We start from the raw sequence: 12,466 nt of genomic DNA on the forward strand, positions 1-12,466 counted from the left end.
CGGTTCAACTGAGACCGGAGACACATCCCCAGCCAAATAAACAAGCAGGCTTCCAACTGGGCACAGACATCAATTCAACATCTATTGCACTTTGGTTCAATGTAATTTCATTGAGATGACGTGGAAACGACGCTGATTCAACCAGTGTGGCCAGTGGGTTGGGTCCATCTACTCCGTGCATTATAGGAGTACTGTTTGAGAAAAAATCTCACATATTGGAATCGTTGGTTCACTGGATTATTGAGGTGTCAATTTTCATTGCAATGGCAGCAACCATCTGCAATATTTATTTATCCCACCTAAAGTAACCTACAATATTCACACTTTAAGAAATCATTCGTTTTTCATCACATATTATGTTTTTTTAATGAGATCAATTATTGTTGTTCTCACACACCAATTGTGTCTTGCTTTTCTTTGATGCCCTATTCATAATTTAAACTGCCTACTACCATTCCTGTCATATAGTGAATAACATTGTTGTTGAGATGTTGAAAATACTTTTAGTTGATGATTAGCTTCCTTTGATTCATTTCCTGTGACATTCTAGAAGAAGAACGCCAACGCGAAATCATAGATAGATCGCGGAGGCGCGCACCCCTGCGCGTGCACAGCTGTCAGCACCAAGGACAGCCGCTCAGCCCCGAGCACAGCGTCAGTATTACCACCTCACAGAACAGCCCGCGCCGAGCCCACAGAGGACCGGTAGAGCAATAATACTGTGCACAAAGGGAGCCGCATACGCTGCGAAACATGCTCTAACTCGTTTATATCGACATTGGAAGAAAGACAATGGGGGAAATAGGCAAAGGAAGATAATAATCTTTGAAGAAATGCTTCTGAAACAGCGGAGATAGTCCAACAACGCATAAGGTCCTGACCATGCACATTCCTCCGCATTGCACTTAAATCAAATGTGCAGATTTTCCACACTGTCCAGCGGGACGGTGGTTCAAGTCGTGGTAACCGGGTGAACAGTGCAGTCCAGAATCCGGGAAAGCCCACCTGCCAACACGAGGGAGAGACGGATCTGGGGTCCACTGTGCGTTTTGGTCGTTTACACGATGCGTTTGTTTCTGCTGGCGGTGTTCCTCTCGTACTCCTGTGCGCGGGCTGGCTGCGAGCCGAAGATAGTGAACATCGGAGCCGTCCTGAGCCAGAAGAGGTACGAGCAAGTCTTTAAGGATGCAGTGACCCAGGCGAACCAGATATACGGGAGAGATAAATTCAAGTTGACCGCCATCTCCGTAACGCACAAACCCAACGCTATCCAGATGGCTCTCTCCGTCTGCGAGGACCTCATCTCCAACCAGGTATCTCAGGAGTGCGCCAGCGTGCCAGCATTGGTGTTAAATGATAATAGCCTAATAACATGAGTCATTAGCACATATATAGCCCATCTATTCAATGTCAATCATATGAATCCAAATCATTTAGAGGGCTCAGAGAATTGTTCAACATTTGTATTAAGCCTATGGCCACTATTGGGGGGGGAAATTAATCATCCTCTTTAGTGTGTTGCATCTTCCCGTTTCTGCTTCAAGGGAACTGACTGATGTGAGTAATTGGGCAGATGAGGTCGATATTTTGTGACGATCACTTTATTTGCAATGAACAAACCAGTAAGCATCTCATTCTAGACTATAACCTCAGTGCCTGCGAAACAATGTGCCACCTGTTTCCTGCCTGATCTCATAGATCAAACATAACAGTAAATCCGGGACACTCAAATTAGTATGATATGTAACGTTTGGTATGTGTAACAGTGTTGCTTCCATCCATCTCTTTGCCCCAACCTGGGCTCGAACCAGGGACCTGTAGGTATAAAATATATATATATATATATATATCTAAAAATATATATATATATATAAAAAATTATTGGAATAAACATTTAATTTGGCCTTACTGCTATTAGCGCATAGAAACGCATTGAATAACATATTTATACATGGCAAAACAGGTAGTCAAAAAATGATTCAAAAGGAAGTATGTTTTAAAGTGAATCCTATATGAAAAAATGTTGGTTCCAATTTTATTAATCACAGGTGTAGACCTTACAGTGAAATGCTTACTTACGAGCCCCTAACCTACAGTGCAGTTTCAAAAAATACAGATAAGAATAAGAGATAAAAGTAACAAGTAATTAAAGACCAGCAGTAAAAAATAAAATAACAATATATACAGGGGGGTGCCTGTACAGAGTCAATGTGCGGGGGCACCGGTTAGTTGAGGTGGTATGTACATGTAGGTAGAGTTAATTAAAATGACTATGCATAGATGACAACAGAGAGTGGCAGTGGAGTGTGGGGGGGGGCAATGTGAATAGTCTGGGTAGCCATTTTACTAGATGTTCAGGAGTCTTATGGCTTGGGGGTAGAAGCTGTTTAGAAGCCTCTTGGACCTAAACTTGCCGCTCCGGTACCTCTTGCCGTGTGGTAGCAGCGAGAACAGTCTATGACTAGGATGGCTGGAGTCTTTGACAATTTTTAGGGCCTTCCTCTGACACAGCCTGGTATAGAGGTCCTGGACGGCAGGAAGCTTGGCCCCCATGATGTACTGGGCCTTTCGCACTACCCTCTGTAGTGGCTTGCGGTCGGAGGCTGAGCGTTTGCCATATGATGCTCTCGATGGTGCAGCTGTAGAACCTTTGAGGATCTGAGGACCCATGCCAAATCTTTTCAGTCTCCTGAGGGGGAATAGGTTTTGTCCTGCCCGCTTCACAACTGTCATGGTGTGCTTGGACCATGTTGGTTTGTTGGTGATGTGGACACCAAGGAACTTGAAGCTCTCAACCTGCAGCATGTTAGCTAATCCTTCCCCTTTAACCTAACTCCTAACCTTAACCTTAACCCCCAAACCTAACAGTTTATATGGTTAAAAATGGGACTGTATATTAGGGAAAAAGTCAGTTTCTTGCAAATATACACTGTGTTACTCTAATATAGAATATTTCTTCAAGCCTAGGCTATGATAACAATACAATGAAACTGCAGCCAAGCCTTTAAGAGATCCATCACATATGGTAATACAGATGGGAGCTGAAGTGAAATTCTACCTATTTATGTTGGATATCCATATGTTGTTGTTACACAAACAGTAGCCAATATAATGAGGAACTACCAAACCAGAACTTGAGGCCAAACATTAAAAATAAAATGGGCATTGAGCCTGTGGCTAAATCTCTATCCCCATATCTGTAGTCTATTATCCAGACAAAGCTATGTGTTCAAGGGTTAATATAAATCTTATACAAAAGTTATTCTTTATCATTTAGAACTGGACAATCAATATATCCTTTAAAAGCCATGGCCGGATTGTTTTTATCTAAGGGCCAAAAACACACAGATTTGTGGGGGATGAGAGGCCAACTCACTTCAGTGTACACAGCTGCAGATCCACTGAACTGCAAACAAACTAACTAACCAAGAGAGAAATGAATGATGCATCCTTAAATGAGTTTTTACTGCAGTTTCTATTTTCACAGCTCGTGCCATGTGACGAAATGTTGCCTAAAAGGAGGCCAACATGGCCACGTACGCAATGGGCACGTCCATCAAAGCATCACAGGGGTAGCAGCTGGGGTGCATGCCTTGGTTCATTTGCCGTTATGTCACCGAGAAGGGGGTTTAGTTTGTATTATGGAAAATTGTATGATTTAATCATTAGAAATGGGTAGTTATAACTGGTTTATGTTATTACTAGATCAATAATGAGACACACAAGTGTATGGAAGGCAAATTGTTTTTGGCTCTAGACTCTAGACAGAAAAATTACTGTGTTTTTCACTTCAAGTGCGATTATTTTTTAGGTCACAATATCTTTTGTGTATACGACTGGTGCAATTTAAACCTAACAATGAAAACAACATGAATAAGTTATGCATTGCGATGTTACCCCTTTGAGATTTGTTTCAACACTGAAACACATTGCTAAAACCCTCGTCCATCCCATTCACATCAAGCATTACATTGCTTCTGAAAGCAGCAATATCATGTAGTGAAGAGAACTGAGGCGTGAACCACCCCTCCCCCATCCCTCTTTCTGTCTCTCTCTCTCTCTCTCTCTCTCTCACACACACACACACACACACACACACACACACACACACACACACACACACACACACACACACACACACACACACACACACACACACACACACACACACACACACACACACACACACACACACACACACACACACACACACACACACACACACACACACACACACACACAAAAAGGTCTCTCCCTAATTCCTCCACTCAATTCCAATGTCCCCGGTCCTCTTCATTGTAATGATTGTTGTAATTGATAGAGATGGTTATGTGCTGACATATCTTTGCTCCCTACGTTCCACAATATCTGAGTCCCATCCTATCATCTCAGAGGGCTGCAGGGATGAGAAAGGTGCCAATGTTCTACATGTACCTTTACTTGTCAAATGCATGGAACAGTGCCTACTAACTGCCTCGATGGAGACCTAACCATGTGAGAGACTCAATGAGATGGTCTTGGCTCTGTGGTCATGTTAGTCACTCGAGAGAGGGTCCATGACAGATGGTATGGTAGATGCCTGGAAGCGCTCTTCGGATGAAAGAGGCCCAACCATACGGGCTGCACACACTAACCTTCATGCCTGCATATCATGCCAGTTTTGTCTTCCCCCTCAGTTGGATCAGTTTTTCATTTCTAAAGAATCCTATTAATCTAAGAATCGATATACAGTTAGTAGAGCTGCATAGAGGAGCATCTAATCTACTTCATCCAGGATAAGTGTCATTCAGCTTTGAGCCAAATGAATAACCATCTACCATGCAGCAATTATGCTAATGAAAAGTGAGGATGGTTTACAAGAGGAAAGAGCTGATTTGACATTTCCATGTCGCAGTGAGGAATCAATAGTCCATACACTTTATTATCCTTTCACCTCTCTTTACAGGTGTGTGTTTTTCTTTAATCCCCGTACTTGTCCCTGCAGGTGTATGCCATCCTCGTGAGTCATCCTCCCCAGTCCAACGACCACCTCACCCCCACGCCTGTGTCCTACACCGCAGGCTTCTACCGCATCCCTGTTGTGGGCCTCACCACACGCATGTCCATCTACTCCGACAAGGTGAGAAATGACCGAGAGAAAGAGAGAGAGAGAGAGAGAGAGAGAGAGAGAGAGAGAGAGAGAGAGAGAGAGAGAGAGAGAGAGAGAGAGAGAGAGAGAGAGAGAGAGAGAGAGAGAGAGAGAGAGAGAGAGAGAGAGAGAGAGAGAGAGAGAGAGAGAGAGAGAGGAGAGAGAGAGAGAGAAAGAGGGACAGAGGGAGAGGGACAGAGGGAGAGGGAGGGAGAGAGGGGGGCTGAATGATGGAGCAGACCAGGGGGATCTAAACAAATAAGAGAGACATACATTCTACTCTACTTCTTCTCTAGCTACCAAAATAGCTGTGGACGAATTACATTCTGCTCCAAATGTCCTGCAAGGACAAGACATTTCTGTTTGATTGTGAACAACTGCAAAGGCCTCATGAATATGTAAGAAAGAACATAAAAACCATGGATAACAAGCAAATCATTTCCTCGCACTCCTTCTTCTTATTTTGCTTTCTCCCCAGAGTATCCACTTGTCCTTTCTGCGGACTGTCCCCCCGTACTCCCACCAGGCTCACGTGTGGTTCGACATGATGCGAGAGTTTCGATGGAATCACATCATCCTGATCGTCAGCGATGACCACGAGGGGCGGGCCGCGCAGAAAAGACTGGAGACCCTACTGGAGGAGAGGGAAACAAAGGTGAGACGCTCGGGCTCGCCGGACCCCCAGTGTGTGTGGGTGTGTGTGTGTGTGTGTACTCTCTGTTTAACTCTCAAAGGTCTTCTATGTATATAACTGTTTTCCTTTCTGTCGTGTGAACACATCTCTCACTGACCATTGTGTAAACATTGGCTAACATCAAAATGCTAGAGACATCTACAGCGTCTAATGTGTTCTGATCTGAGTACATCTTTTACTCATCTCATGTTGCTTTTCACCATAGTCAAATTCTCCTGGGTCAATCCACAACGGGAGCCAAATAGCGGACTTTAACCTGGGGCTTTGCAAAATATCAGTGACTCCCAAACAGAATGATGGTCCATAGATCCTTGATGAATATTTGTGCTGTGGTACATGTATGTTGTTTGGAAGGGATGCAGTTCACAAATCCAGTGTAATGCTCACTTGGAGACTTGTAATGTGATGGATGGTTGACATACAGCAGTATATCAGATGGTCATCGTGTCCTGTGCTAAGACACTAAGACGGTGAAATACATATCTTTGGTTTTATTGTGTCCTTGTCAAATGTTGGACTGAGACCATACAAGTGAAATGACAGGCATGTGACAAACTGTCCATAAGCATTACTTTAGCCCAGACTCACCTCTGAGGTTGTGTTGCCGGGTAGCTAGCTCATTAAATGTGCTGATCCACCTAAAGCCTAAAACACAGCAGGGATGAACACATGTGTCAAACTCATTCCACGGAGGGAATGGGTTTTCGCTCCACCCCTGTACTTGATTGATTAATTAAGGTCAGTAATTAGTAAGGAACTCCCCTCACCTGGTTATTTTGTTCTTAATGTGAAAAAAGCCTGCCGACACTCGGCCCCCCCCCCCGGGGAATGAGTTTGACACCCCTGCCCTAAAAGATCATGTTCCCTAAAGGAAAAGAGAAGGACCCATTTACACATTGTTAAAAAGACAGGATGTGGTAAAGACTTTTTGACACTGCGCTGTTTGTTCCCCTCGGGGCTCCTTCCTGTAATTGTGTGACGGAGTGAAATGAGTCCTGATTGGAAGAGTAATTTAATCAGAGGCTGATGAAACGGTTCATGTGACAGACACATGCTCACGATAATCCACACCGAAGGGAGAGGTGAAATGTCAAACATGTTGTGGTTCATCAGTCACACTCAAACATTACTAAGTAAACTTTTTGTCAATAAATCATCTTGTTATAAAGGATTTGGACTTTATTGGATTATACAATGACTTTACCTGTGTTGAAGTGGAGTTTTCTATGGTAAATACCCACATTAGATTATATAATAGTTGGTTAACCGCTAGCTACATGTTTCTTCCCTCTTGGAATCCATCTTGTCTGACCTTGGCTCTCTCTCTCTCTCTCTCTCTCTCTCTCTCTCTCTCTCTCTCTCTCTCTCTCTCTCTCTCTCTCTCACTCTCTCTTTTAAATAATGCCATAAGCAACAATTGGATAGATTTACAGTTACCAGATTGAATTAATCTATCAATGTCACAGAATCCTTGGGATGGTAGACAGTGTGATGTGATGCTGTAAGGAAGTGTCTGTGTTCTTTATCAGTGGTTTTAAGAAATTACTCCGCCAGCCAGTTTGGCAAATGCTGAGTTTGCCACATTTGGGGAGTTTGTGTCATTTCCTCATTTAATATAAATATTCTATTTATTCACATTTCATATTCCATACAGTGCAGATTATTCACACTGTAATTGCAGATTTATGTGCTGTGCTGCTGTGACAAGTCACAGGGACAGTAGTTAAATGGGGTTCTATACCACAGCCGGTAGCGAGAATCTTCTACCTGTAGTGGATTCAGTCAGAATACTGACATGAGCGACACAACATACAATATTCATGCTTGACTGAAGTAGCAAAAATAGAGCACCCAAAGAACTCTTTTGGGAAAACAAAGCCAGTCATCTAGACAGTTTTTTTTTACCAAGGCATTGCAGTGCCACACAGAGACAGCTGCAAGATGGTGGAGGGCTAGAGAAAGAAATGGACAAAAATAGATTTGGGTTTGGGGACTCAATACATGATTTGATTATTTATATTCTAAATGAAGACTGTAGTCCCATTCACTCCAGTTCGATTAATACTTGTTTTGTAATGCCATGATTTATGATTGTGCACTGACCGTGAAACACTACGACACAATACCATGCAACATTTGGAAGGGGAGCAGTGTTTTACAGAGCAGCAGTGACTACAATAACTTCAGATTACATTTGAGGCATAACAGATCTGTATAATCCTTTCAATGGAGTGAGCGTGGATACAATTGAGGAGAATGGGATTTACTTTGGATTTGCTTGTCAGGCAGTATAATGAACGAATGCGGCAGAGACACTGTAGTATTTGGGATGTGGAGGACGCAGATCCTGAGCGCTCTGCCTGCCTGCGGTCTGAGCTGAAAGGTCGGGCATCAGGGGAGGCAGGTCTGTCAAGCAGAATATGCTGTGTTTCACTGCAAAATGGCTCCCTGACTAAGGCAAAACAGGAGACTGCCTTGTGGCTCCTTTCACAATATACAGGAACTGAGTGGAATTCAAAATGGAGAGAGCCTGAGGGCCATTAGTTTGCAGAATCAGACTGTTTACCTGTTGGGATTGCTGACACACAGACATTTTAGCCCTCTCAATCTCACTGTTGTACAGAGTATATCTCACTGTTGTACAGAGAGTATGACTGTTTCTGGACCAATGCTGGACAATGGTTTGAGGGTCTTGAGTAGTATTTGAAAGATTGTGAATGAGGTCATATGACATAGCATTAAATAGGATTGCTAGTTGTCAGTGGCTGTCTTTGATTTACTTTGCAAGCCCCAGTGTTAGGGATCCCAATTTGAAGCAGAAAAGTGAAGATTTGTTGGAATGCTTTACTGCGATCCATTTTCAACAGTTTTTTAATATTCTTCTGTGTCTGCATATTTTCTCTGTGCACATTACTCATCAGAATAAAAAAAGGAACTATGAAAACCTCGACCAACTGTCCTATGACAACAAGCGAGGACCAAAGGTATATTTGCATGGTCAAAGCACGCCGCCCACCAACTTTCCAAACGTAGCAACTAGAAACCAGCCCAAGCAGTCACCAGCCGACCCAGAAATGCCCCTATCTTGGTAGCACGTGTTTCTTTTTACTTTGAGACATTATCCCTATAATTTCACTGAACAATGCTTTTGTTATGGAAAGACTATAAACATTAACAAATGAACAGCGCTCCGTTTCAACCATTTTCATTTTTTCATTCAAATAAAGGAATGCATGTTCTCAGAAGAAGAAAAAAAGAGATTGCAAGTCTATTCCTTTGTGGAGATCCGGTAGTGTGGGACAAACCCTTTCCCAGATTACTACCCCCTCCTGTTTTGTAGCACCTCCCTAGTTTTCAATAGTTTTTTTGTTGGGGGGAAAAGTTTCCCCGTCATTCCTCTTTACCTGTTTTTAGTTACTGGTTGCATTGACCTTCTTCTCCCCCCTACCTAACATGCACGTCCTTCTCTGGAGCCTTGATAACCCTCAGTTTGCATGCGAAAAATGCAAACGTTTTCCCCCTCCAATTTTTTTTTTAGTTGAGCCGATTTCCCTGGATCACTTTCCTTTTTTTCCTCTCTCCCTTTTTCAACAAAATCTGCCAAATTCGAGCACAACAGGTAAAGAGTCAGCATGGTTTCTGAGGTGGGGGTAAGTAGTTGGCTTGACTTATCTTGTGCCCCAATCACAGGCAGAGAAAGTCCTCCAGTTCAGCCAGGAGACTAACTTAACTGCGCTGCTTCTAGAGGCCAAAGAGCTGGAGGCTCGCGTCATCATCCTCTCCGCCAGGTGAGACCCTCTTACAGCACCTCCCACTTGTCCCATCAGGCCCCTCCCATCAAAAAGCCCCTCCCATAAGTACATTTTCACTATTCCTATTTAGACCACAACATGATTTACAATGACTTACACTTCAAAGTGGTATAGTTTACACCTCTATTGCTAAATGCTGGCATAATGTCACACAGTAGTGATTTACTACCGTGATTTCAATTAAAGATAAGTAACCATGTCTATGTCACTGAACATTTATTTTTTCAGTGAAGAGGACGCTGCTGCAGTTTACAAGGCTGCCCGTTTCCTGAACATGACGGGCTCGGGTTACGTGTGGCTGGTGGGAGAGCGGGAGATGTCGGGTAAAGCCCTGAGTGAGGCACCAGATGGTACGTACTGTACGCTGCTACCCAACAGCCACTTGGAAAACCCTTCAGAATGCTGGCCTTTTTCTGGGGTCACCTTTCATCTCACCTCTACGATTAGGGCGAAAACCCATAATAACGAGAATGCCTCGTTATTAACAATGTATTATGTATGATTATTTGTTGAGTGTTAAGCATTTAAACGTTTAAGCATTTTTTTTTATGTTTAAAGGTTTTAAATGAGTCACAGAAATGTACACTATAATCTCTTAAACAAATGTTAACACAGTGTTGCGTCCTGTGTCTCCGGACCTATTTATTTATAGTCAGAACTATTGATAGGTTAACTCGTACATGTATGTTTCCTAAAAATATGTTGGGTTATCCAAAACTTCACTTGCTGCCTTTATAATGCCATTCTGATATATTAATAGCTTGGTTCTCATGAGTTTTATAAAGGGTGTTTTGCAACCCCTACATTGAAGTGTAACTGAAATAGAATGGTAAGCTACAACTGTCCTTTCTTATGTCCCGGAGTCTGCACAAGTCTCACGTAATATGTCACTTTGTGGTCACAAACATAAGCGTAAACCCCTAGGCACTCCAACACCCCTGACGCCCATTGTCTTACGTTAGGTCGCGTCACTCCTACGTGACGCTCGTCCCTCAGTGCAGACGATTAGTAGCGCTATCTAACGTAAGGCAATGCCCTAATCCCTGCAGATAATTCTTTGTCAGTCATGTCCATGTCTCAGCATCTGTTGCTGTCTTAAACTCACCTCTGTGGCTTCTTTCAGGAGTCTGCAAGACTACTGGACCAGTTGCAATAAGAAAACTTAGCTGAAGTTGGATTGTTAGTGTCATTTGTATATTAATTCTCTAATCTAGTTGATGTATGTTTGTTTGGTCCCACACATACACTATAGCTTTCTGCTTGTGGTATTTTCCAACCTAACCCCTATAAAGTGGGTGATAGAATTGAATCGATCCAACTTCAAGGGACTCTTTTTTTCCCCCCATGCTGAGCAAAGTTCACTAACAACCTCAAAATATTGATCTCGCTATTACTCTCTGATCATGTTGCCTCTTCTTCTCGGAAAGGAATAAAAAATAACATCCGAAATCAATTTCCATCAAGATGAAGTTCATGCTTCAAAGACTTCCAGTGCTTGTTTATTCCAGTGCTGGATGATCCAAATTAAGTTCACAAATAGAGCAACAGGATGGTGCTGGATCAAAAACTTGCGGTTGGACCTTTCCTCGTGATGGCTGAACAAGAGGTTCCTATAAGTTTTTAGTGTGTGTATTGCAAAAGGATCCGGATGGTTGGTAGTCTAGCAGGTCACTGATTTACTTTGTTCTGCTGTTGGTGTGATGTGAGCAGGTCTCATTGGCCTCCAGCTCATCAACGGCAAGAACGAGTCAGCCCACATCAATGACGCAGTGGCCGTGGTGGCCCAGTCCATCCAGGAGCTCTTTGAGAAGGAGAACATTACTGAGCCGCCCAGAGGCTGCGTGGGAAACACCAACATCTGGAAGACCGGGCCCCTCTTCAAAAGGTACATTTGTATAATTTAGGAAGACACCAACACACAAACACTTTCTCACTCTGCCTATTCCCCTACACTCTCACACTCAGATCTACTTCAATTTCTCCTCTTGCTCAGGGTTCTGATGTCATCAAAGTACCCAGAGGGCCTCACTGGACGAGTGGAATTCAATGACGATGGCGACAGGAAGTACGCTCACTACAGCATTCTCAACTACCAGAAGAGTCGACTCATTCAAGTTGGGATTTACAATGGAACACAGGTAACTTCATGGCAACAGTGATTATTTCTGTTTTTACTGTGATCTTCCTGTCTATTGCTATTACACCTCTATGGAGAAGTAAGCATGGTAGTTAGAAAGCAGGTTTTATTAGCTAGATGCTGAGCTGTTGCTAAAGCAGCTGACTCTTCAGTATTGGACTCCCCTGTGCTTGGCGCTCATCAGGTCCACACACTATGTCAGCACTCCTCTAATCATGGTGTCATGACCATGTAGGTGGTGATGAATAATCAGAGGAAGATCATCTGGCCGGGAGGAGAGACAGAGAAACCGCGGGGCTTTCAGATGTCCACGAGACTAAAGGTATCACATTTTACCCTCTTCAAACAATGATATTCCGTATATACAGTGTATATATATATATACTGAACAAAAATATCAATGGAACATGTAAAGTCTTGGTCCCATTTTTCATGAGATGAAATGAAAGATCCCAGAAACTTTCCACACAAAAAGCTTATTTTTCAAAAATGTCGTGCATGAATTTGTTTACATCCTTGTTCGTGAGCATTTCTCCTTTGCCAAGATAATCCATCCTCCTGACAGGTGTGGCATATCAAGAAGCTGATTAAACAGCATGATCATTACACAGGTGCACCTTGTGCTGGGGACAATACAAAGCCACTCTAAAATGTGCAGTTTTGTCACACAACACAATGCCACAGATGTCTCAAGT

General features: G+C 43.0%; 1 protein-coding gene across 13 annotated transcripts in view; it reads left to right on the top strand.

The window, feature by feature from the left end:
- The first annotated feature begins 604 nt into the window (after positions 1-604).
- Positions 605-12,466, top strand: part of LOC118385254 (glutamate receptor ionotropic, NMDA 1) — a 29,407-nt gene continuing 17,545 nt past the window's right edge. For 5 of the 13 annotated variants that reach the window (XM_052521137.1, XM_052521145.1, XM_052521139.1 and 2 more), the window contains exons 1-9: positions 605-1,313; positions 4,985-5,119; positions 5,607-5,783; positions 8,744-8,806; positions 9,513-9,610; positions 9,863-9,984; positions 11,345-11,519; positions 11,628-11,772; positions 12,007-12,093. In XM_052521137.1, the coding sequence (XP_052377097.1) occupies positions 1,065-1,313; positions 4,985-5,119; positions 5,607-5,783; positions 8,744-8,806; positions 9,513-9,610; positions 9,863-9,984; positions 11,345-11,519; positions 11,628-11,772; positions 12,007-12,093 (1,251 nt within the window). In that variant the 5' untranslated portion in view covers positions 605-1,064. The remainder of the gene's footprint in view (positions 1,314-4,984; positions 5,120-5,606; positions 5,784-8,743; positions 8,807-9,512; positions 9,611-9,862; positions 9,985-11,344; positions 11,520-11,627; positions 11,773-12,006; positions 12,094-12,466) is intronic. The other 8 variants (XM_052521146.1, XM_052521147.1, XM_052521143.1 and 5 more) reach the window with 6 other exon arrangements.

Source organism: Oncorhynchus keta, chromosome 6, assembly GCF_023373465.1.
Source record: "Oncorhynchus keta strain PuntledgeMale-10-30-2019 chromosome 6, Oket_V2, whole genome shotgun sequence".
In the NCBI taxonomy this organism is placed as follows: Eukaryota; Metazoa; Chordata; class Actinopteri; order Salmoniformes; family Salmonidae; genus Oncorhynchus; species Oncorhynchus keta.